Source organism: Poromitra crassiceps (genome assembly GCF_964638095.1).
Source record: "Poromitra crassiceps genome assembly, chromosome: 7".
Classification (NCBI taxonomy): domain Eukaryota; kingdom Metazoa; phylum Chordata; class Actinopteri; order Beryciformes; family Melamphaidae; genus Poromitra; species Poromitra crassiceps.
The window spans coordinates 35,910,956-35,937,593 of NC_139628.1; the positions used below are offsets into that span (position 1 = coordinate 35,910,956).

At 42.8% G+C, this 26,638-nt stretch overlaps 1 protein-coding gene across 1 annotated transcript in view; it reads left to right on the top strand.

The window, feature by feature from the left end:
* Positions 1–26,638, top strand: part of LOC310779575 (multiple PDZ domain protein-like) — a 68,144-nt gene that overhangs the window by 12,940 nt on the left and 28,566 nt on the right. The window contains 23 exon segments of the mRNA XM_083640101.1: positions 1,366–1,527; positions 1,975–2,114; positions 2,897–3,110; positions 3,696–3,818; positions 5,031–5,231; positions 8,603–8,705; positions 9,349–9,437; positions 11,642–11,912; positions 12,907–12,972; positions 13,320–13,399; positions 13,683–13,829; positions 15,026–15,196; positions 16,351–16,536; positions 16,759–16,968; positions 18,143–18,307; positions 19,281–19,433; positions 20,318–20,665; positions 21,029–21,143; positions 22,666–22,864; positions 23,512–23,553; positions 25,462–25,541; positions 25,544–25,568; positions 26,283–26,363. Coding sequence (XP_083496227.1) covers positions 1,366–1,527; positions 1,975–2,114; positions 2,897–3,110; positions 3,696–3,818; positions 5,031–5,231; positions 8,603–8,705; positions 9,349–9,437; positions 11,642–11,912; positions 12,907–12,972; positions 13,320–13,399; positions 13,683–13,829; positions 15,026–15,196; positions 16,351–16,536; positions 16,759–16,968; positions 18,143–18,307; positions 19,281–19,433; positions 20,318–20,665; positions 21,029–21,143; positions 22,666–22,864; positions 23,512–23,553; positions 25,462–25,541; positions 25,544–25,568; positions 26,283–26,363 — 3,371 coding nt within the window.

The window sequence follows — 26,638 nt, forward strand, 5'->3', positions numbered from 1 at the left end:
ATTTGGGTTTTCGACGATGTTCTGTAGAGCTTCCAAACCCAACAGTACACTTGGCCACCTTAAGCTGAACCAATTTGGCGGGAGGAGGCCTTTTGTGTTTTGTTGTGAAACAAGAGCCAGACATGTAAACACACACACACACACACACACACTCCGGCTCGTGGCTCGGCTAGTCAGGCCTTGTGTAGCCCACGTCGCTATGGCGATGAGGCCCGCTCTCCAATGAGAAAGAGGCCGCCGCCGCCGTGTGAAGTGGAGCAGAAACAATTTCTTAAATGTGCGAGAACCAAACTGGAACTTTAATCCTCTTAGCCAGGCAGGCCCCGGCTAACAAAGCTCATGCATGAGCACAGCAACTTAGCAGCATGCTATACTAACTTAGCCTAGCCCATAGGGGGTTTGTTTTTCACATGCCGGCAGCCGCGCTAACGTATCCTGGCCAGCAGGGATTTGATTACAAGGACTAAGCTTGAATCGTATATAAAGAAGCCGGGCATAAATTATGTTTCTTAAAACTCTGAAAGTTATAAAGTTGTACAGTCAAGTTACCGATACAAATGCACAAGTTCAAAAGGACAACTTTAGCTTGACGATGCCATATGCCAAATGGAGTGTTTGTGAAAGGATTGTTTGTTATGCATTATGTCTGTCCTTTAGAATCAAATCCAGGCGGCCGTAAAAACATGACACCCTTTGGCTAATGAAATCGAAAAACACTCTTTTATAGAGTCGTCTCATTCATGTAATTCATCTGTCACACAAGTAAAGTCATTGCGGTAATTAAAAGCCGAGCTTCCAGATGGCCAGAGATGCTTTTCCTCTCCCACCATTATAGAAATATTGTATTTGGAGCGGAGTCATTGTTGGAACATCAGCTGGGAGCCATTATCTCCTGAAGGATTAGGCTACCATAGATCCAGTTAATCATGCGGGATAACAAACTATCTGGCATCCCGATGCTTTCAGACACCCACACTCCCCAGGTTTTGGTATCCAAAATTAAACTTGCTAAATGTTTATGTTCACAGCAGGGGTAAATATGAGTCATGCCGCTTTTAGTTTAAACTTTGCTTGGTTTATCTCCAGTGATTGTTGCTCTGTGCACTTTGCAAAAACCCATAGCTGTTATGCAGCATTGCAAACTGGAAACCTAAACAAATAGAGATGTGGATCTTATATGGTGCTTCATTTGATTTGAGGGTTATTATGTCCAACTGCTGTTAGGCAAGGTTTTACTCATGTACTTGACAATGTAAAGTACCCCTCATCAAGGACAGAATTACTCTTTAAAAAGCTATATAGTGGCACTGTCCTTTAGTGAAATATATGCCATTTTCTTACAACACCAACTGAATGTCTTTCCAGGGAAGTATCCCATCATCACTTGGGGGAGACCTTGGCGACCACGTCACAGCAGTAAAGCCCAATGGCGGCCATCTTTCCTACCCCGACATCTCAACCGTTCCACACATCAGTGGCAAGCCGTCAGCTGAAGAATTGGAGCACATTATTCACTCGATGGCACAGGTATGGTCAGTTGCGAAACAGGAAGTGTCACTGGTGCTGCTTGTACACTCTGTCTGTGTTAAACATCAACACATCGCTGTGTTGGCTAATATGAGGACTTTTTGCTCTCCTGAAGTCTATGCCCGACGTCCCAGCAGATTTATTACCGCTGTTTTTAAATGTTTTGATCATCTTCACCCACATCAAATTCAGCACCTCATCTGCAAACATCTCGTGATGACCTTGAGCAGGTCTTGTTTAACTCAAAGTAAATACCCAAAGACGTTCAAAGACGAGAACCCCCGGCTGCACACTGCGCGCTTCTCTCTTGAGGCACTTCAAATAGACTTCCAAGGGCTGCTTATAGCTTTGATGCTACAGTGAAGCAGCATGGGGCTGAAGTGGGTGTGTTTTTGTGTGCGTGTGTCTGTGCGTATGCGTGTGTTTCAATGTGTGTATATGACACAGGGACGCTACGTGACAAACGTGGAGCTGCTGAAGCCGGTGTCGGGGGGTTTGGGCTTCAGCGTGGTGGGCCTGAAAAGCGAGAACCGCGGGGAGCTCGGCATCTTCATCCAGGAGATTCAACCAGGAAGTGTGGCTCACTGGTACAGACGCACCAACAAGCCGTCACTCAAACATCTCATCATGTCATGGAATTCTGTGGAGAAGTCGAGGAATATCCGAGAACTTTACAAATAGGCCAATTTACAGGAATATAACAGAATGTTTTTTTTTTTTACTTTTTTCACACATTCATTGCATTAGATGGTGGTTTTCAGCTATTTTTATTCATTGCATTGCCACTTCTCCACAGCAAGCCCAAATTTAGAGGAAACCAGACCAGATTCTGCGTACCTTCAGAACCTTCCTGAGCTCAAAAGCAAAATTAACAAACCATGAAAGGAATAACATTTTTAGGTCACTAAAGTGTTCCAACTGAATTATGTAGAGGAAACCAGACTGCAAACTTTCAGAACTTTTCTGGGCTCAAAAGCAACATTAACATTAACAAACCAGGAAGGGATAACATTTTTAGGTCACTAAAGTGTCCCAACTTAATTTTGGAACGTCATGGAAAAGTTATGGGCCATGGTGACAACCCTAAAAAAAGAATGTACTATTTTCATCTACTGTATATCCCAATTTGAGAAGGATTTGACCAAATCTGGCGGCGATACTTAAAGCAAGAGTAGTAACGCTGAAGCTACAATATCACTGATAGTCACAGACAATGTTTATGGTACATACTAAATCTCAAATGTCACAAACGAGGTTAATCACTTACAGTATTTACATTAAAGTCAGATTTAGTTAAACTCTCAAAGATGTAATTATTCATTGTAGCCCCCTCCCTCAACAACTCACTGCACACTCGCTCCCCGTACAGCGATGGGAAGCTGAGAGAAGCCGACCAGATCTTGGCCATAAACGGCCAGCCCCTGGACCAGTCAGTGACCCACCAGCAGGCCATCGGCATCCTGCAGAGGGCGTCGGAGAGGGTCCAGCTCACGGTGGCCAGGGGAGCGATACCTCAGCTGGCCAGCCCCGTGGTGTCCCGCACCCCGTCTGCTGCCAGCACACTGTCGGCCAACTCCAGCGCGGTATATAAATACATTCACACACACACACCAATCCCGAGAATGTATATATGAAATCGCACCCAAGTGAATGAACGTTAGCACATCTATGTGCACACATGCTAATTTAGAGAGCACAAATGACTCCCATAATGAATCTACATAAGAAAGGCTTGCCAGATTGTGAAGCATGTAGGCTATGCGTCTCCACTTCTACTACAATATTGCAGTGTGTTGATATTGTAGTGGAGAAGTGGAGAAGCATAGCCTACATGGTTCACGATCTGGCAAGTCTTTCTTATGTAGACGCTACAGCAACACAATTTACATGTGTAGTAATGCAGTGAGAATACACACACACACACACACACACACACACACACACACACACACACACACACACACACACACACACACACACACAAATTATCAATACAGCAGAGAACCAAAGTTGGCTATAATAGCTTGATTTTAAAATGATCCTCAAATGACTGTTGGCTTTTAATCTACTGTACATAATACAGCCCCAGAAGTTCATTGCATAAAAATCAGGGCAAAGTTTGTGAGATGTCTTCACAATATTGGTTCTTCTCTCTCTTATTCACCTAGTGGCAGCATTTGGAGACCATTGAGCTGGTGAACGATGGCACCGGCCTCGGCTTTGGCATCGTGGGAGGAAAGACCACTGGGGTTATCGTCAAAACCATCCTTCCTGGAGGCATCGCTGATCAGGTGACCGCATGGAGGCATCTTTACCCTCTCTGGGCTTGGGTTTGGGCGTTCAGGGGACTTCAGCATTTTCTGTAGGGTGATAGCCTGGTTCCACACTTCTGGATCCTGGAACTAGTGTTCAATGAGTACCCTATTCATGGGTTGCAGTCACAGAATGTTTTTGTTGTGTCGGCCATCTTGAGGCCCGAACGCAGCACACAACTTTTTAGTACCTGTTTAAGTCTATGTCGGTGGCTCCGTGGTTAACACTGTTGCCTCACAGCAAGAAGGTCCCGGGTTCCAACCCCGGTCCGTCCCAGGTCCTTTATGTGTGGAGTTTGCATGTTCTCCCCGTGTTCGTGTGGGTTTCCTCCGGTTGCTCCGGTTTCCTCCCACCATCAAAGACATGTATGTTAGGGTTAAGACTCCTGTCAGTGCCCCTGACCAAGGCCATGGCAAAAGAACTTGAGTTGGTCCCCGGGCGCTGCACTGCGGCTGCCCACTGCTCCTAGTTCTAGGAAGGTTCCTAGTAGAGGATGGGTCAAATGCAGAGGATGAATTTCCCCATGGGGATAAATAAAGGATAACTTAACTTACTTATGAGAGGACTCTTCAAACCATGCCCTCTTTGACCTCAAATGACCCTTGCATATTTTGTACGACAAACTCCATTCAAACTTTAAACGAGTCACCACTTTTACACAGCTTTTTGATACCTTTTGTACTTTTTTTCAACCTTTATAATGGGAGTCTATGGAGCCAGCCTAGAGTGTGTGGTGTCATCATTCACTCTAGAGTGTGTGGTGTCATAATTCACTCTGGCGGACTTTCCACGCTGCACTTTTCACTAAATTCACACATTTTAAAAGTGTGACAGTTCACACAACTTTAACACTACAGCACATACATGCAAATACATCAAACTCTTCAGCTACTTCTGCTCTCACTCACAATGTCAAAATATAAGCGATGCGATATATAGTTTTGGAGATACGAGCTCGTGTTCCTCTCTATTTCCAATTGCGCAGCAAATAGAGGGCGTAAAATTGGGCCCCACAACCAAAAACATTCCGTGACTGCAACACATGATGAATAGCACGGTATCATCACGGTATCATAGCACGCTGTCATCATTAGGGGTTTTGAAGCCGAGCGTCACCGAGCCTTTCATAAGACTTTGAATACAATCATCCATTATTCATCTCACTGTAACGTACCTTTGTCCGCCGGCAGGACGGCCGGCTGCACAGCGGCGACCACATCCTGAAGATCGGCGACACGGACCTGTACGGCATGGGCAGCGAGCAGGTGGCCCAGGTCCTCAGGCAGTGTGGCAACAGGGTCAAGCTGGTCATCACCAGGGGCCCCGTGGAGGAAAACCCCCCCGTCACTGCTGCCATGCCTGTGGTGCTGCCCACTGTCAGCGAACAACTGGTAAGAGAGAGGAAGGGGGGGGGGGGGGGGGGGGGGACTCTTTCATTGTGGCCAGATAGATAGATGACATCATTCGAATGTGACAGATCTAATTTTCTCATGAATGTGTTCTGTAATGTGTAATAGTTTCTCACCTGATGACTGAAGTACCTTCCCTCTATCGATCTGGGAATCAGGCACTGTGTCGCATTCAATTTGATATCAGGAGTCGGAGTATCCCGAGAGAAAAGCCCATTGTCTATAACCCACTTGGCAAGATGGTGATTGATTATAGCGGAGAGATGGCACACACTCTGAGATCACACGTAATACACACTTACATCAGAAACACACACTCTGAGATCACACGTAATATACACTTACATCAGAAACACATCAGACCTGAACACACACTCTGAACACACACTCTGAGATCACACGTAATATACACTTACATCAGAACACATCAGACCTGAACACACACTCTGAACACACACTCTGAACACACACTCTGAGATCACACGTAATATACACTTACATCAGAAACACACTCTGAGATCACACGTAATATACACTTACATCAGAAACACACACTCTGAGATCACACGTAATATACACTTACATCAGAAACACACTCTGAGATCACACGTAATATACACTTACATCAGAAACACACACTGAGATCACACGTAATATACACTTACATCAGAAACACATCACACACTCTGAGATCACACGTAATATACACTTACATCAGAAACACACTCTGAGATCACACGTAATACACACTTACATCAGAAACACACACTGAGATCACACGTAATATACACTTACATCAGAAACACACACTGAGATCACACGTAATATACACTTACATCAGAAACACACTCTGAGATCACACGTAATATACACTTACATCAGAAACACACACTGAGATCACACGTAATATACACTTACATCAGAAACACACTCTGAGATCACACGTAATATACACTTACATCAGAAACACACTCTGAGATCACACGTAATATACACTTACATCAGAAACACATCACACACTCTGAGATCACACGTAATATACACTTACATCAGAAACACACACTGAGATCACACGTAATACACACTTACATCAGAAACACACTCTGAGATCACACGTAATATACACTTACATCAGAAACACACACTGAGATCACACGTAATATACACTTACATCAGAAACACACACTGAGATCACACGTAATATACACTTACATCAGAAACACACACTGAGATCACACGTAATACACACTTACATCAGAAACACACACTGAGATCACACGTAATATACACTTACATCAGAAACACACACTGAGATCACACGTAATATACACTTACATCAGAAACACACACTCTGAGATCACACGTAATATACACTCACATCAGAAACACATCACACACTCTGAGATCACACGTAATATACACTTACATCAGAAACACACTCTGAGATCACACGTAATATACACTTACATCAGAAACACACTCTGAGATCACACGTAATATACACTCACATCAGAAACACACTCTGAGATCACACGTAATATACACTTACATCAGAAACACACTCTGAGATCACACGTAATATACACTTACATCAGAAACACACTCTGAGATCACACGTAATATACACTCACATCAGAAACACACTCTGAGATCACACGTAATATACACTTACATCAGAAACACACACTGAGATCACACGTAATATACACTCACATCAGAAACACACTCTGAGATCACACGTAATATACACTCACATCAGAAACACACTCTGAGATCACACGTAATATACACTTACATCAGAAACACACTCTGAGATCACACGTAATATACACTTACATCAGAAACACACTCTGAGATCACACGTAATATACACTCACATCAGAAACACACTCTGAGATCACACGTAATATACACTCACATCAGAAACACACTCTGAGATCACACGTAATATACACTTACATCAGAAACACACTCTGAGATCACACGTAATATACACTCACATCAGAAACACACTCTGAGATCACACGTAATATACACTTACATCAGAAACACATCACACACTCTGAGATCACACGTAATATACACTTACATCAGAAACACACTCTGAGATCACACGTAATATACACTTACATCAGAAACACATCACACACTCTGAGATCACACGTAATATACACTCACATCAGAAACACACTCTGAGATCACACGTAATATACACTTACATCAGAAACACATCACACACTCTGAGATCACACGTAATATACACTTACATCAGAAACGCATCAGACCTGAAGTCCATCTCCATTTCTGTCTGTTTTATTTCTTTGGACAGCCCAGGTCTGAAATAAAGGCGAAAGGAAAGTAGAAGAGCAGGTTACATCACCTGCGACTCAGACTTTGGAGAGCGGTGACGGCTTGACTTCCTTACAAGCAGCAATTTCATGCCACGGATATTATCACCACCACTCAACCCTATTTCCACATGAATGCATTCCATTGACTCTTTTCTTCTGAGTGACTCACATTATAGCCTTTCATAATCATCACGCACATTAGCTGCATTTTCGGTGGCTGACATGTTCAAAGTGCTCATTAAAGGAACGGTTCACCCAAAAATGAAAGTTCAGTCATTATCTACCGGTACTACTCGCCCCCATGTCAATGGAAGGACGGGTGGGTTTTTTTTTTTAGACCACAAAACAGTCCTGTAGTTTCACAGCAAAACACCGCTGTAGCATTCTCCTAAACATATGAAGTGGATGTGACTAGCTGTCAAATGTTACAACAAGGCTCCATACTGCTCGTCATTTATACCCTGTTTTTAGCCAAAATCTTCACTGTAGCCCTGAGCTGAAAGTCACGTTTTCACTTTCACAAAACAGGGTGTAAATGACGTCTTTTCCAGTCAACTTGGGATCTCGGGGCTTGTGGAGACTTGGATTATGCCAGACGAGCAGTATGGAGCATCCTCCCCTCCCCCCCCTCTCTCTCTATCTCTCTTTGTTTTGTTTGAAAGCTAGTCACCATCCTCTTCAATTGTTTAGGAAAATGTGTGACTCTCTTCCTGTGAAACTCCAGGACTGTTTTCTGGACTAAAAAACTTCACCCGACCTTCCATCCATGAGTAGATAATGACATCATTTTTTATTTTTGGGTGAACTGTTCCTTTAATCATAGTATTCAGGGGACATATAAAGTTTGGGAATGAGTGTGATGATCATGTGGGGAAGTTTGGTAACACAAGTGGCTATCACTTGTCTTTTATTTTATTTTATTTGCCATATCAGCCAGCCTTTACTGTGACTTGGTAATCGGTTGATGTTTACCTGTCATTCCCATGTCTCTCTCTTTATGAGGACTATGAGGAAGAGGAGGCTGAAGCCTTTGAGGTGAGGCTGACCAAGAACGCCCAGGGATTGGGCATCACCATTGCCGGCTACGTTGGAGATAAGAATCTAGGTGAGCGATAACAGATCTGCCCCTAGTACGATTAGATCAGCATCAAATGAAAAGTTCCAAATCATGTGTTACATGAATGCATGTGTCCTGTAATGTGCTGCATCAGCCATTATAGAGCACGAGTTGTGTTTCGCATGTATTTCGATCAATCCACAAAATATACAGTACGTTTATGTTAACTTCGGAATATGTTTTAACTTTGTAGGTTTTTAAACTGTGACACTTCATTCATGCTTCATCCTGCTATGAAACTATGGGCATGGCTTCTAATATATATATATATATATATATATATATATATATATATATATATATATATATATATAATATAATATTATATAATATAATAATATAACGTAGAATACTTCTTATGACAATTCAACATACTGGAGTCCTCTTAAATCTGCACTCCACACACACATGTTCTTTCTGAGAAGTATTCTATATTCTGAATTCAAAGTCGAACGCCTCTTTATTATTCAAGCTTGGCAAATTATTGTTTATGAATTATGTGACATTTGAAACATGCTTAACCCGTTTTAATGTCAAATGAAAGCATTTTTTTGACATCAAGAATATTATGTCTCGTTTGATGTCTCATTTCATGGCTGTCTTTCTTTAAATTTGTCTTCTTACTTTTCAGAGCCGTCAGGTATTTTCGTTAAGAGCATAACCAAAGATAGTGCTGTGGAGCAAGACGGCCGTATTCACGTGGGAGATCAGATCATCGCTGTGAGTGCCTTCAATTACGCTCAATTTTTGCTATCACTACTGCATCTCTGTTAAGCTATCACTACTGCATCTCTCTTAAACTATCACTACTGCATCTCTCTTAAACTATCACTACTGCATCTCTCTTAAACTACCACTACTGCATCTCTCTTAAACTATCACTACTGCATCTCTCTTAAACTATCACTACTGCATCTCTCTTAAGCTACCACTACTGCATCTCTCTTAAACTATCACTACTGCATCTCTCTTAAACTAACACTACTGCATCTCTCTTAAGCTATCACTACTGCATCTCTCTTAAACTATCACTACTGCATCTCTCTAAAGCTATCACTACTGCATCTCTCTTAAACTATCACTACTGTATCTCTCTTAAGTTATCACTACTGCATCTCTCTTAAACTATCACTACTGTATCTCTCTTAAGCTATCACTACTGCATCTCTCTTAAGCTATCACTACTGCATCTCTCTTAAGCTATCACTACTGCATCTCTCTTAAACTATCACTACTGCATCTCTCTTAAGCTATCACTACTGCATCTCTCTTAAGCTATCACTACTGCATCTCTCTTAAGCTATCACTACTGCATCTCTCTTAAGCTATTACTACTGCGTCTCTCTTAAGCTATCACTACTGCATCTCTCTTAAGCTATCACTACTGCATCTCTCTTAAGCTATCACTACTGCATCTCTCTTAAGCTATCACTACTGCATCTCTCTTAAGATATCACTACTGCATCTCTCTTAAGCTATCACTACTGCATCTCTCTTAAACTATCACTACTGCATCTCTCTTAAGCTATCACTACTGCATCTCTCTTAAGCTATCACTACTGCATCTCTCTTAAGCTATCACTACTGCATCTCTCTTAAGCTATCACTACTGCATCTCTCTTAAGCTATCACTACTGCATCTCTCTTAAACTATCACTACTGCATCTCTCTTAAACTATCACTACTGTATCTCTCTTAAACTATCACTACTGTATCTCTCTTAAGCTATCACTACTGCATCTCTCTTAAGCTATCACTACTGCATCTCTCTTAAACTAACACTACTGCATCTCTCTTAAGCTATCACTACTGTATCTCTCTTAAGCTATCACTACTGCATCTCTCTTAAGATATCACTACTGCATCTCTCTTAAACTATCACTACTGCATCTCTCTTAAGCTATCACTACTGTATCTCTTAAACTATCACTACTGCATCTCTCTTAAGCTATCACTACTGTATCTCTTAAACTATCACTACTGCATCTCTCATAAACTATCACTACTGCATCTCTCTTAAGCTATCACTACTGCATCTCTCTTAAGCTATCACTACTGCATCTCTCTTAAACTATCACTACTGCATCTCTCTTAAACTATCACTACTGTATCTCTCTTAAGCTATCACTACTGCATCTCTCTTAAGCTATCACTACTGCATCTCTCTTAAGCTATCACTACTGCATATCTCTTAAGTGGCGTAAAGTCAAGTGTGTTTCATACGATCTATTTTAGAAATCCCATTTATTCATTCAGCCATTGGCTCAATTATAAGACGCATCATTTTGAATCATTCAGAATGAGCTGACAGTTCATGAAGGGGTTTTACATGTGACCGTGTGCGTAAAAATGGGAATTAAAACACTGCAATTTACTTATTTGTTTCATTACTGCAGCACATTTGCAATGAAGTTAAAACTTGTGTAATCCTTGCATCTTTTGGAACTTGATTACATCTTGTTCTGTGTTTTATAAACTTCTTATAAACTCTTTATTTGACTCAGGCTGCGTGTGTGTGTGTGTGTGAGAGAGAGAGTGTGTGCTTGAGCTTCTGTGCTAGACATAATACTGAGACTTTTAAATGCTAATGTGACTTCAGGACGAAACGTAAGAACTTAATACAACACTTAATGGACTGTCGACATTAATCTGAATTATTCAAACATATGCAGTTCCTATACAAGTCAACACAAGTGAAAACAGATGGGAATGCACACATGCTGCACTCTGTTTCTGTGTATGCCTGCTAGTGTTTCTCTCAGTTGTTTATAATCACTTAGATCAATCTAATTTCAATTTCACCTCTGTCAACCATGAATATAGATAGCAATTCAGCACTCTCAGAATGTCTACGCAAGCTGTTCCGCCCCCACCCGTTTAATCCAGCAGCACACACACACACACACAATGGTCGCCCCCTGCAGGTCGACGGTGTAAACATCCAGGGCTACACCAACCAGCAGGCGGTGGAAGTCCTCCGACACACGGGCCAGGTGGTTCACCTCAAGCTGGTCCGACGGGGCTTCCGGCCCGAGGAGGTCGCCCCCGCCGCGGCCCCCGCCATCGCCCTCCTACCCCCCGACACCGCCATCCCCATCCCCATCCCCACCGCCGCCACTCCTGTCTTGACAGAGCTGGAGCTGGAGAGCGAGAAGAGCGAGGAGGCTGCTCAAGGTAATCAGGATAAAGCAGAGAGTGTATCTAATGAGGATGGAGGATGGAGCATCCCTCGCTAACTCGTCGTCCTGTCAGAAATCGCACCATTTGATGTGTGACTGTAGCTCAAACACGGGCCTCAGAGACGCAGTGAAGGGAGATAAATATGACTCCAAACGACAAATTTAAATCAATCTTAATCGGCGTAGTAAAAGAGGTGTTTGTGTATGATGCTGTTTGGGAAAGTAAAGCTTCTCCACTCACATATTAAACCAATTCCACTCCACTCACATCCAGTATTGCTTACAAATAGTGTCCAATATGGCATCAGAACTATGATGCCATTGAACGCAGTTATAATGGGGTGGGGCCATGCCATCAAATCAGCACAGATAGTGTCCTGACTTCAATGTGCCAGATATGGGTGACAAAAAGTCCAGGGTAGGAGCATTACACCCAAAAAGACGACAGTATTCACTGTAAACATTGTAATACAATGTTGAAATACAGCACGTTTACAAGCACAATGACAGCTAGTACAGGACGTTTGGTTCATAGATTTACTTATTGAGTAGTATAGGCCTAAAGACAGGTATTTTGTATGTCAAAAGCAGTTTTTTATAGAATGATTAATTGATCGTTATATGGCCAATTAATCAATTAAGGAAATTCAAATTTGCATCCCTAGTTGAGATGTTGAACTCAATGAAGTCTGTAATTGAGCCAGCAGTAATTACATCTACACACGTGATGCGGTGCTTAGCAGAACACATAATACCCACAGTAGCGCTGGCATTGGAGAGTGTTTTCCGATAGCGTATGTACAGTATGTACTCAAAGCTTTGATGTATGTTATGATGTATGTTCTGTCAGCATGTGTGTGTGTGTGGTGGAGGTGGACATGCAGTCTGCATGTATTTGTTGGTGCACATTTGTGTCTGTGTCACTGCATGCTTCTGTCTGTCTTAACTGTTCATCTCTGTCTGTGTCACTGCATGCTTCTGTCTGTCTTAACTGTTCATCCCATTTACAGAGAAGCAGCTCCAGTCAAATAGTGAAGGATCTGATGTCAAGGATCATCTCGCAGAGGACAGAGATGGTAAGAGCCTGGGCTCCTTTATTATTAAGCACACCAGCAGAGATACCGGGTACAAATCTGACAGATACGGGCGATTGTTGTCAGGATCAGACCACCACACCCTGAGAAAAGGCATGAAATGCTGAGATGGTTTGTAGTCTTCCAGACATCGCAGTGATTTCTTTATTTGAAATATGGGCAGATGAATGCTTCTTTGATGTGGGCCATCGCACCCCTCAACATCTTAAGTACTTTTCCAATAGTTAGGAAGTTAGGTTAGGTTGCATTACAGGCAGCGAGGGGGGTTTATCACATAATTTACATTATTTTGTGTTTTGAAGTGATTGCTGTATCTTGTGTTTTTCAAGGGATCAAAGTAACAGCCTTTGAAGAGCAAGAACTAATGGAGAAGTGGCAGGAGATTCTGGGTCCCAGTAATGAAGTTGTAGTAAGTCTTCTTTTCAAAAATGATTTCCTATTTTCTCATGCCGCAAATTGCGTTCATGAGAGCTTAGTTGCCAGGCAACGGTTTCATGATGGTAAACCTGTCAACTGATAATGAGATGACACAAATCTGGTATCTTAAAGGGAAGAGTAGCATGAGCAGAACGGCTTGAGTCATCAGCAGATTAGTAGTTAAAATACCGCAATAACACTTGACAAAACATTCCTTTTCACGTGCCAACTGACGTGACCCCTTGACCTGATGTGACCCCTCGTCCTCATGCCAGGTGGCTCAGGTGGAGAAGTTCAGTGAGAACAGTGGCCTGGGGATCAGTCTGGAAGCCAACAGCGGACATCATTACATCCGCTCCGTCCTGCCCGAAGGACCCGTCGGTCGCTGTGGCAAGCTCTTCAGCGGAGACGAACTGCTTGAGGTCACTAAGAAGAAATCACCCCAAAAAATGTTGATTTCATTTGCCGTTCATATTTGCAGAAGTTAGATTTTCTAAATGTATTTAGAAAATTATGTAGAAAAGAGCAGCTCATTAAGTGGAAATGGCATCATAGAGTGGCTCTTTTCGGTGGTGGATGAGTTGAGTTCCCCCCCCCCTCCCTCCCCTGATATGTGAAGCACTTTGAGTATCTAGAAAGGCGCTATATAAATCCAATCAATTATTATTATTATTATTATTATTATTACAAGTATCTATTGTAACTGAGCACCCACAGCCAAGGAGGCAATCAGAGGAAGCCCACCTGCACTGCATCTCAATCTCTTTAGAATATAATTTGTTCATTGGACAATCATGCTTAAGAATAATTAATTTGATCAAACTCCTACACAGAGGGTATCCTACTCCGAGTCTGGTAGCTTCCACGTTATCTGATATATTGGAAACAGACATTCCTTGTTGTCCCAGGATGCCACTTTTAAATGATACCTCTTCAGTAAACTTATCATCTTCCCATACTTGCAGTTTACTTGTTGGGCTAACAGCAGCTAAAATTAAAAAAATGCTAGCTCTGCGTTGGAAGCCTCCACACACCCTCACTGGTACCCAGTGGCTACTACAATTATTTTTGAGTATGCTCTACATGGAGCTGTCTGTAGCCAGAATGCACTGCGCTAGTCAGAAAACACTACAAGCTTGGGCCTCTACTGCTCCAGTGATTAAGAATCTATCGTGAGTGATTGACTAGGGAACTATGTTCAATCCAAGTTCACTGTCATCCATCTATTGTTTATTATTTCTTCTTTTATTTTGGACCATTGTATTCTGTGTACTCACCTGCATATCTGTGTAACCACCTGTGTAATCTATAATCCTACAACATTAAGATCTTATTAGGGTGGGGTGGGGAGGTGGTCAGCCGCCACTTAGGGGGGAGGGTAATTAGATGAAGTGTGTGTGGGGGGGGGGGGTGGGGACAGAGACAGAGACAGAGACAGAGACAGAGACAGAGACAGATGTGTACTGCTGGAACTTGTATTGCAATGTTACTGCTGTTTTTTCTGTACTTCTCTTCTTATTGGAAAATAAAAAAGAATAATAAATTTGATATTGCACATGCATATACCACACAAAGATACCTACATTTATGATTGAAGTATACCTTTCTCCCCTCTCAGGTCAATGGCATATCCCTGATTGGTGAGAGCCACAAGGAAGTAGTGAGCATCTTAAAGGAGCTTCCGCTGTGTGTGTACATGGCTTGCTGTAGGCCCGCCCCTCACCTGCAGACTGACATGGATGCTGCCCAACCAGAGTCGGAAGATTTGTCCACAAGCGCTGCAGTGAAGGTACCTCATTGATACACAAAGTTCTGCAAAATGATTACAGAGATTTAAAAAAAAATTATTGGGACATGGTAGAATTTTCATAACTCAATCCCTGAGAATTGGGCTACAGCGTATTTAAAGATGATTGCTTGATATGTTTGAAACAAAGTGAAAATCCAGTAAAAGTGCTTGAATAATTAGGTTCTTATGGCTAATTATGCAGGCGGGGCATTGCTCGCACAGCATTGCAGCAGATGTTGCATACAATTACAGCGGGAAATTCCCTGCATCTCCTTGACATGCGGTAATGCATCATGGAAAATGTTTCCCCGCCCCTGCATATCAGCCAGTGGATATGATTGGAGAGAAATATTATTAAGCCCTCCTCCTCCTGCATCACAACATCAACCATTATTAGCTGAGCCCAGGCTGTCAGTCGCTCCTTTGGCTTTCCACATTGTCAAACATGATGGATTAAGTCTTAGTGATAAGCAGAGAGGCTGAAAGTGTATTAACACCTATCCAGCTAGTAATACCTCAACAGCAGTAACCTACAACATTTACAAGAGATGAGCGCCCGGGTGATGTAGCGCTCTATTCCCTCGCCTACCAACACGAGGGCTGCAGGTTCGCGCCCCCTAATGCCGGCTAATAGTCGGGCATCCCTACAGTACAGACACAATTGGCCGTGTCTGCGGGTGGGAAGCCGGACAAGGTTTTGGGTCCTGGTCGCTGCACTAGCACCTCCTCTGGTCGGTCCGGGCGCATAACATGTCCCTCTGCACGCACTATGTCCTGCCAGTGAAACTCCTCACTGTCAGGTGAAAAGAAACGGCTGGCGACTCCACATGTACCGGAGGAGGCACGTGAGAGTCTACACCCTCCACAGATCGTCAGATGGCCCGCTTAGCCAGGGTAAATTGGCTAAGTACAATTGGGAGAGAAAGAAAGGCATCTTTTTTTTACAAGAGATACAAGACTTCAAACGCAGCGTCCCAATGTAGAAGGGTTTCATCTGTGATAACATACTGAGGCCCTCGCATCCCACAGACGTTTGCCTTTTATCTCCTGCCAGGAACGTATGAAACACACCGAGAGGGGAGCAGTCTATGGGGTTGGGAATAAAATGAGGAATGCATGCTGCAACACTGAGGTTTGGGGCTTTGACTCTGCAGAAACAAATAGACCTTGGCAGTTTCCTGGTTCCCGAAGACTCCGATGTGCAAACGGCAGCGGTGGCGCAGGATAATGTGACAGAGGAAGCACTCGGATCTCCTTTGGCCATGTGGGAGTCGGAGATCCAGAATATCGAGCTGGAGAAGGGAGAAGGGGGATTGGGATTCAGCATTCTGGACTATCAGGTGGGAATTTTGACTGGGGAATTCTGGTAGGCTTTTATCAGAAAGTATTGTGCATAATAGCTTTTTGTTTTTTTACATTCATAAAATAAGTTCACCCAGAAAGAGACATACCACGCACACCAAAGTGCCAAATTTCACTTGGGTTTAAGGCTGTGTCATTCCGTTTACCCGCTGGCCTCCTCAGTTCTGCGCGCTAACCTCACTGACTCCGCTCCGCCGCAGGATCCGATGGACCCTGCCAAGACGGTGATCGTGATTCGCTCTCTGGTTCCCGGCGGCGTGGCGGAGGTGGACGGCGGGCTGCTGCCAGGAGACCGTCTCATGTTCGTCAACACCACTAACCTGCAGAACGCCAGCCTGGAGGATGCCGTGCAGGCCCTGAAGGGGGCCCAGCTCGGCACGGTCCAGATAGGAGTGTCCAAACCGCTGCCTGTAAGCACAGATTATTATTATCATTATTTTCGTCGGGGGGGGGTGCAGAGGGTGTTTATTTTTCTATCTTTGCTCGTGTGTGTGAGTCTGGATGTGCGGTGTAATGGGACTAGGGGGGTAGAGTGATGACTGTGTGCATTTCTATTGTGCTTACGTAGTTTTTATATGTATTGCTTTTGTTAATGCTGTGTGTTCTTTCGTGTGTGTTTGTGCATATTGCATGTGTGTGTGTGTGTGTGTGTGGGTGTGGGCTGGCTGGAGCAGTCTTTATACGACGCAACCTTGTGTCCATAATGAGGGTTCATCTTACAAGGGCTTGAATTTTTTATGCAGGAAAGACAGTGCAGTTAGGTGGCATGGTTTAGCATTCCACTCACCATTCTTCACCCAGAGGCTAGCAGCCGAGAATACTCGCTGGCCTTTGTTTGGTATGACTTCATCATTGAAGTTTCAGAGAGCGTAGACCTTCCTTGCACATTTAAACACATCGGGGCACCTGTCGAGAAGATATCGGGTGTGTCCGACAGCGTGTTCCTTCCTCCGGGCATCTGTACTCTTTGTGAGAAGAAATGTCTTTTCTGGTAGAAAAAAACGCTTGCGTTTGTTCATCTTTTTCGAGCGGCGTTTCTCTCGGATTGGATCGGCCATTGGATTACACAGTGAGACCTCATGGCTGCCGAGGTTAGCGGTTTGTATTAGTGAGTTGTAGGAAAGCCTCTGTGGAGTTATCCCACTCACCTGCAGGATGTGGAAGGTGCTTCTGAGGGGGGATTTAGTCCTATCACCTTTCAAAATGGAGTCCGACAAGTGTAACCCGCCGCTTGCTTCCCCGATGATCTGTTTGGACTGCATGCTACATGAAATCAATATCAGAGCGTCCTTTTCCAAAGCATACATTTGGAACCGCGAGCGCCTTTCTGTTGGGAGTTAGTTTCCATACTGAGAAATATGTGATACTTTTCAAGATCGTTTCTTTACTTGAGACCGGATGTACCAAGCTCATTACGCAACACTAGTTGAAAAGATTCGGAAAGAAATGATCAAATCTCCTTGTTCCCTACTTAACAAATCTTTACTTGATTTAGTCCACTAAAAAAATTATAAATAAATCGAATAAAATAATATATGTTAAGTCCTACCTGGAGGCACTGAAGGAATTTCTCCACTTTCCTAGGCAATATGTGGATATTCCCTCTCTGCACACCCATATGATGAGCAGGAAAGTCCATCATCAGCAGCAGCAGCCATGCATTCACTTCTCTTCACCAATATGTTGGTTGGAGAAAGAGAGGAGGAAGGAGTGACCGAGGCCATCCTTTACCGAGCAGAGCCTGCATTGGTCAGTTAGCCTTTGGGGGAAACAGACCAATCAATCTGGGGGTCAGAACATCATTTGAGATTGGGGGGATGGGGGGGGGGGGGGATCGTTAATCATTGCTTCTTTTTGCCTTATTGTCACCAAGAGAGGACTGGTCACTAATATCGGGTAGCGAGAGGGCATTTAAAATTCAGATTGGACAGTAATCTGACAAGTATCAATTATTTATTGGTTGGGCCCACAGAATCATCATGGTTTATTCTTTGAGTAATTACCGGTATGTCTCATTTTTGTTTACCCTGCTCCCAACTCTGCTAAAAGTTCCAACAGAGTTGTACATGACAGCACGTTGTTTTCACCAACCTTGCCACTATCCACCACACTGCCCCCCTCCCTGTAGGCAAATCATTGAAAATGGTCTGTCTTTGATTAATCTATTCTTGACGGGAATTCGGTGTCAGGGACATTCATACTGTATTAATATACCAAGAGAGACGCCATTCTTTCCCTTTTCTTTGTTTACTGGCAACAAGGGAGCGTTTCAGATACAAGTGAGCAATCTGAAAATACACTTCATACAGAAACAAATGCAATTATTTATGACTAGAGAGTACTTTAGGTGCAAAATAAAATTAGCATTTCCTGATTTTTCTTCCATCACCGACATAAAGTAATGACTTCTAAATGGTGTTAGCTCTTATATCTCTAAAATGTTGCCTGCTAGTCAACATTTTGTATAGGATTGCAGATAGCAAGTAATTCTCAGTTGCCCCTCCTTTTCACTGCTCTCTTTGCTCCTCCCCATAAACACATGGAACGTGGTTTCTTTCCTTGACCAATCCTCTCTTGTTCTAAATTCAACATTAATAGTGACATTGGTGTCAGAGCATCGCATCAGTACAGCTATCCGTGATTGGATAGTGCACCTCAATGCCCAGTGATAAGAAGGACAGTTTGGTATCCTACTTGCTTATACTTGCATCCCTTGTCACAGATTGACAGCAATGAAGCAGACCTGTCTGACGAGAAGGTGCTGGAGCATAGTTACTCTGGGCTCGACGACGACACTTTCCAGGCATCCATGATCGCTCTCCATGGTAGCGCCTGCAGCGCAGACCTGGATTACCTGCACTCATCCACGCCTAAGGTAGGCAACCATGTTATGTATGTACCATAATAGACCGACACACGGACAATTGAAATCAAAAGCACGATTGGAAATTATTCCCTCACTTCATAAATGTCACATCAACAGCTCTTGCCCTTTGTCACAATGAAATATAAATATACAGGATCCAGCATGTGATCATTAATCTTTGATTACTTTTGTAGTGACCCTAAATGTCATGGGGAATGCTATTTTAAGGCAGGAACAACATCACTGACTTTGTTGCTACATGACAGGCGAAATTGCTACAGACCTTGTCGTCGCTCTGCGTGCAGGAAAATGCTTCAGATTGAGCACAACTTTCCAAGAGGATATTAAATTATGAGGAGCGTGGACAAAGGGCAATCAAACTGTTCCACTAAGGGTATTTCTATGCTTTACTTTTTGCCCAAAACTCACAACTTGCATAATTTAAAATGTAAGAGCCACCCTAAAGTTTTATACTTAGTGGAGGTAGCATAGAGGGACAAATGCAGGACAGGTCATAAACCTGGGGCATTTGATGGGGGCTTATTAATTATGGAATACTGGAGGCAGGCTTCCCTCTTAAAAGGGAAATCTGCAAAACAAAAAAATTATGCAGCTCTCCTACCCGTCGAAAGAAACCGTCCTGCAAGCGGCTTGTGCGTGCTTTCGGGACCCTGTATCTTCTCCCTGAGGTCAGCAGGGAGAACAGGCTGTTATGCGGGTGGTTTGTGTCCTTGATGATCTTCTGGGACCTCCTGGGGCTCACAAGGGGTGCAGAAGGGTGAGTGTGCGAGATGAAATCCCCCCCCCCCCCCCCCCCCCCCCCCCAGTTGGGCAATTGTGGACCTAACAGAGTGTGACATGAGTTTGTTTGCTGTGGTTTGTTTTGATCCTAGCTGGCATCTCGCCTGGACTTGTTGGACGAGCACGCCGGCTTCGGAGTGGCGTCGGGATTTCTGGACGACACCGAACCCTTTTCTCCGGAGAAGTCGGCCCCTTTCACCCCTTCCAGTTTAAGAGGTCACGCCCGAGCAGTTAATACGATACTAAGCAGTTCTGATGATCAGTACCTCGTGCAGCACTCGAGCCAGGCGGAACCAGTGGATTGCGCAAACTCCTACAGCCCATTTGCTGAAATAGGGGCGCAATCTAATGTTGAGGAGGAACCACTGGAGTCGCTCCACTTCCAGATGGAGCCCACCATCTCTTTTGGAGACGATGGAGAAATAAAGGTCTCGATGAAGGTAAAAGCATCTCATTAGAACCTATCAATTGGAAGGGAAGGATTTAATTAGTATTCAGTTTTGATTGATGGCTGAGTAAACTAACTGCAAATGTATTCAACTTCACAGATCTTTCAAGGTGCATTTTAACAGACTACAAAATAATCATCCTTGACCTTCTTTTAAATTAACTTTCATAAATCCACCCAAGGAAGGTCTAAACTCAGATATGAGACTCATTTTAAACATTAGATGAATCAATTCCCTCGTCCCCGCCAATCCTCTGCAACCTAACTTGCCTCTAGAGAGCCATGCATTGTTTGGAATGCAGCCTAAAGATTTTAATTTGTTTTCATGAATAACTATTGAATGATCACCCTCAAGGATGGAGAGGCCGGTGTGAATGAATCAGCGGAAGACGACGACGGCAAGGAAGCAGTCACCCCGGGGAGCAATTTTGAAAGGACCATCACGGTTGTCAAGGGCAACTCCAGCCTGGGTTTGTGTTAAATTGTTCACATTCTTTTCTTTACTGTCGTATTTATTTTCCCCTTCACAGAAGTGCCAATGAGTTCAGCCTTTCCTTTCAGTCATGTTTCATCAATGGCAGATTTGATGCCAAGTGATTGAAAGGATCTTGGCTATTTTCCACTCTGAAAGGGTCATACCACTGCTGGAAAGCCTACGGGGGGATTTGCATTTCAAAAACCTGCCCAAGGGGCTTCTCCCGGGTCGGAGAATACAAAATTGTCACTTTTAAATTGTCTGAAAACTTGCTGAAAATATCTGATTTCAGATTTTTAGTACTGTTTTCTACTCGCTTGTCGAATGTATAGGTATATATATATGTATATGTATATACCGGTATATATATATGTATGTATGTGTGTATATATATATGTATGTGTGTATATATATGTGTGTGTGTGTGTGTGTGTGTGTGTGTGTGTGTGTGTGTGTGTGTGTGTGTGTGTGTGTGTGTGTGTGTGTGCGTGTATGTGTGTGTGTGTGTGTGTGTGTATACATATATATATACACACACACACACACACATACACACACACCAAATGTAAGTAGTTCAGAATATTCTCTTTAACCAAACACTTACCGTATATTATTGTTATGTTGTTGTTTTGGGTGTATGTATATGAGCAAGTCTCTAAATACCCTATATCGTGTCACACTCTCAAGTTGCTCCATTGAGAATGAATTGGAGATGACTTTGTTGACACAGCGATAGTTTCACAATTCTAACCTCTCCTATGAAAACGGGCTCCCTTTGGTGTAAATGATCAAGGAAACTCTGTGTAGTTCTGCAGTGCCAGTGTGCCATTTGTTCTCATTGGGTTTTTTGGAACAGCTGCTGAAAGTGTCTCTAAATGGCCAAAATAGACGTTTGGCTTTCTGAAAATAGAGTATAACAATTGGAGAGATGTTTAATTTAGAAATATTGAACAGGACGGGCGTCCGGGTAGTGTATCGGTAGATTCCCTGCCTACCAACATGAGGGTCGCAGGTTCGTATCCACGTGTTACCTCTGGCTTGGTCGGGCGTCCATACAGGGGTGGGATGCCGGATTGGGGGTATGTGTACTGGTCGCTGCACTAGCGCCTCCTCTGGTTGCTCGGGGCCTCTGGTCCGGGTGGAAGGGAACTGGTGGGAATAGCGTGATCCTCCCACGTGCTACTTCCTACCGGAGAAGCGGCTGGCAAATGCGCATGTGTCGGAGGAAGTATGGTGCTAGTCTCGGCTCTCCCCAGATCGGCGGAGGGTGGAGCAGCGACCGGGGCAGCCAATAGGGCAGCATGGGGATAAATTGGCCAAGTATAATTGGGGAGAAAATGGGGAAAAATCTGCTAATAACAAAATAATAATAATACAACAAAGAAAGAAATATTGAACAGGACTAGGGGTTCTTCCTAGCATTAACTCACCGGTGATTCCTCTAAAAGATTACTTAAAACTTAAAAAAACAAAATGCTGGTTAATGTGTGACAATTCCTTGTGATCTACCCGGAAAGGGATGACGGTGAGCGCTGTGAAAGATGGCTTGGGAATGCTGATCCGCAGCATCATCCACGGTGGCTCCATCAGCCGCGACGGGCGTCTGGGGGTGGGCGACCTCATGCTGGCCATCAACGGGGAGCCCACCACCAAGCTGTCCAACGCCCAGGCCCGTGCCATGCTCCGCAGGCACTCTCTCATCGGCCCGGACCTGGGGTGAGCCGCCGTCATCCCATCGTTTCAAGTCAAAGAGATTTTCTTTTGTACAAAGACTTTGGCAGCATCAAGGGAGGCAGGAAAACAAGCACTACCTGTAGTGACAGATGCCTTGTGATTGTCCTTCTTTGATATCATGAAAAATTAATGATGGAGTGATATTTTGCACTTCTGTACTATTACTGTTCGAAGAAGCTAGTACAGTTGTCCAGCCTAATTGAACTGAGGCTAATCTATAAGCCTTGCAAACAATACATGTTAATGAAAATCGTTTAATTTTATTATTTTATATGCACGTGAACTCATAGTGATCTCTCCCCCCCATCCTTTCTCTACAAGCTGGGTGATGTGCAGGAAATTGTTTAACTCGCAAATTAACTTCAAATTTATTCAGGCTTTTGTTAACCCAAATAATCACATAGGAAATAGCTAAATGAGTTATCCATAAAAGCAATGCAAACAACTTCTATCTTTTGGTTGCGTTATTTCAACAGGAGTCATTTAGAATAAATCAATAAAGAAACTGCCTTTGAGGGAAATTACCTCAAAGGCAGAATTTGACATAGTATTTTACAAGTAACTGCTTCCTGAGCTAATCTTCAGTTTGTTAGCTTCAGTTCATAAAAGCCCAACTCTTCACATTCTAGATCTGCTTGTGCTCCTGAGGATGATCTGTGCCCCTTTTATGTGTGAGTATGGCTAACCTCCACGCTGGTGGTGCGCTCGTGAAAAGCTGCCATCTTGGTTTCCCACCTGTCATTTTCTCCACCCGCAGCCGGGCTTTCTTGCAGTCTGATAAAAAAAAGGGTTTTATCCAGAAAAAAGATAATTTGCAATTTTATTCAGTTCACACTGGAGCACAGCTGATGAAGGTGCTGTAGGAGTAGCATTTTAAACGAAAAATGTTTTATTAACATTTTCAATATGATTTGATTTAGTATTAACAATATCTTAAATTTGTCTTGCAGTAAGGGTTAGATGCACATTTTAACACAGGTTCAAAATAATATCTGGATAAATCTCAACTGACTGCATCACTCACTCACTCACTCACTCACTCACTCACTCTTGTCTTTCCCTTTAAGTTCTGTGATTGAGGCTTGACAGCCTACTTTAGTGAATACCTGATTGAATTTAATTTTTTTTTTACCTATCCCACCATCAACTGACTAACTCACTAACACTTTTTTTATATTAATCACCAGTATTTAAAAGATAAATTCACACACAAAAAAAAAATCAGTCATCATCTACTCACCCCCATGCTGATGGAAGGACGGGGGAAGTTTTTTCTCCACAAAACATTTGTGGAGTTTCACAGCAAAACACCGTTGCAGAATTCTCCTAAATAATTGAAGTGGCTGGTGACCAACTTTCAAACTTAAGAAAAAAAGTGCCTCCATACTGTTCACCCGGCATAATCCAAGTCTCCAGAAGCCCCGAGATTCCAAGTTGACTTGAAAAGGCGTAATTTACACCCTGGTTTTAGCTGTTTTTTTTTGTTTTTTTTTACCATCCAATTCAATTGTTTAGGAGAATTCTGCAACTATGTTATTTTCTGTGAAACTACACGAAGGGTTTGTGGACTAAAAAACTTCACCTGTCCTTCCATCGGCATGGGGGTGAGTAGATAATGACTATTTTCATTTTTGGGTGAACTTCTCCTTTAAGTTCTGCATGTTGTCCCACACTGCATGTTGTGACGGTTGTGACATTCCAAATGGATTGCTTCATCCATTTCATCACTTGACTGGGATTTATGTCCCTCTGTCTGCATGCCGTCATGTTTAAAAACCAAATCAAGACATCTGTTTACGATCTGTCAGCTTCACTCAAATGTCCTGGTGTGCTCCTCCCAATCAACTCAATCACAAACTGCTTGCAAATAGGCCTACCAAGTCAACATCACATTTTGTCAACCAGCTTTTCTTAATTTTGTATTGGTGAACTACTCAGGAATTCATAATTGACATGCCCTTCTAAATGTTCCAACGCATTCTTTTTTTTTTCCAAAAAGAAAATATTCGTTGCACATTTGGTGGCAGAAAACATAATTTGCTCTGACATTTATGAACACGACAAACATCTGGTTTGAATAGTTAGACATTGAGAGCCTATATATAATTCATTGGCGTCTCATCTTGGGCCGTTGATAGACAGAATGCATTTGCTTGAGAAATAGACTCAAAATTGGATGGGTGGAGAAAAACAGGAGAGCTTCGGAATGTAAATGAGACGGCTATAAAAGGGGCTCCTTTGTAAAAAAAAAACAGGGTCTTGACGCTGTCATATCTGGTTCCTTATGAATGCATTATCTTCTGCTGTAATGTGTTAGTAAGTGATGGTGTCATTATTTGATAATGAATACTGGCATATCTGCTTGCAAGGTGAACTGACGCCTGTGTCATGAGTTTGTAGAAACGGGGGATACATTTTGGTAAGAAGCAGTGATGATGACAAATCTTATGGTCTAAGTGCTGTCAGCGGGAAGATTCTTTGAGGCCCATTTATATGCGTGCGTGTGTGTGTGTGTGTGTGTGTGTGTGTGTGTGCGTGTGTGTGTGTGTGTGTGTGTGCGTGTGCATGTGCGTGTTCAGTATTACATATGTGCCAGCAGAGTATCTGGAGGAGTACAAGGCCAGCCTGGAAGTCTTCTCTGAAGAAGCTGCCCCAGACCTTCAGTATGTCCCCACACTCTACCACCGTAACCTGCATTTTGTAACAGAGTATCCACAGGTCCTTAAAAAGTCTGAGAAAATATCAATAAATAAAATAATAAAGTATATAAATTGTTGAATTTTAAGTATTACAGTGCCTTAGTTCCACTTATTAGACTTAGATTTTGATCATCATACTTATGATAATACAGAACAGGGTTAGAAGGACAAATGTATTCTATGTGCTTTACTAAACATAATTTATGTCCATTCATTTCAGAGTCTCGATCACAACTTTCATTAGTTCAGGGTGAAATGGGCTCAGGGTAGTGTTTCCCAATTTTTATCAAGTTTATTTCTTCATATTGGTTTAAATGAATTGAATTCCAGGTAGCATTAAACAGGTGTTGAAAAGTCTGAAATGTGGCTTTCTGACCTGAAGATACCTTGTTTAAAAGGGATGACACTGACGAGGGACATAGTCACCACGTTTTATGTAATATAACTTTTACAGTAATATATAACTTTTTTAATATAAGTAATATAAGTTCTTGCCAAGATGACAAAATGACCTCAATAATGTCTTCTTCTTTTTTGATTTTATATCAGCAAGTGTCCAAATCCAAATCCTTGGATGAGTATTAATTGGAAGCTTTCTTATAAGAGCAGTTTGATTTAATGACCCCTTGACAATTTTTTTTGAATGATTCACAACTTTTCAATGTGCTAGTTTAACCAAGGCCTTTTTTCACTTTCATTAGAGATATTCCCAACCTCCCCGAGCGCGAAGACGGAGAGGGAGAGGAGAGTGCCTCTTATAGCAACTGGAACCAACCCAGGAAGTGAGTACTACAGCTAATAAGTTGACACAGTTCCAGTATCTCCAGTATTCTTCTCCTTCCAATCTGATTTTGTCAACATGTTTATGCCACTTTAAAATCAATGGCTCTGTCTAAGCAACAAATAAAAAGACGTTCCAAAATTTTCTTTATTCCAGTCCTATTATTTTAGATCTGTTGTAGAGAACTTAAGCAAACAACTAGGCCACAAGCATGAATCACTGACTCAAAGAAGCTTATGAGAACAGTAGATTTGACACGCACGCACGCACGCAGGC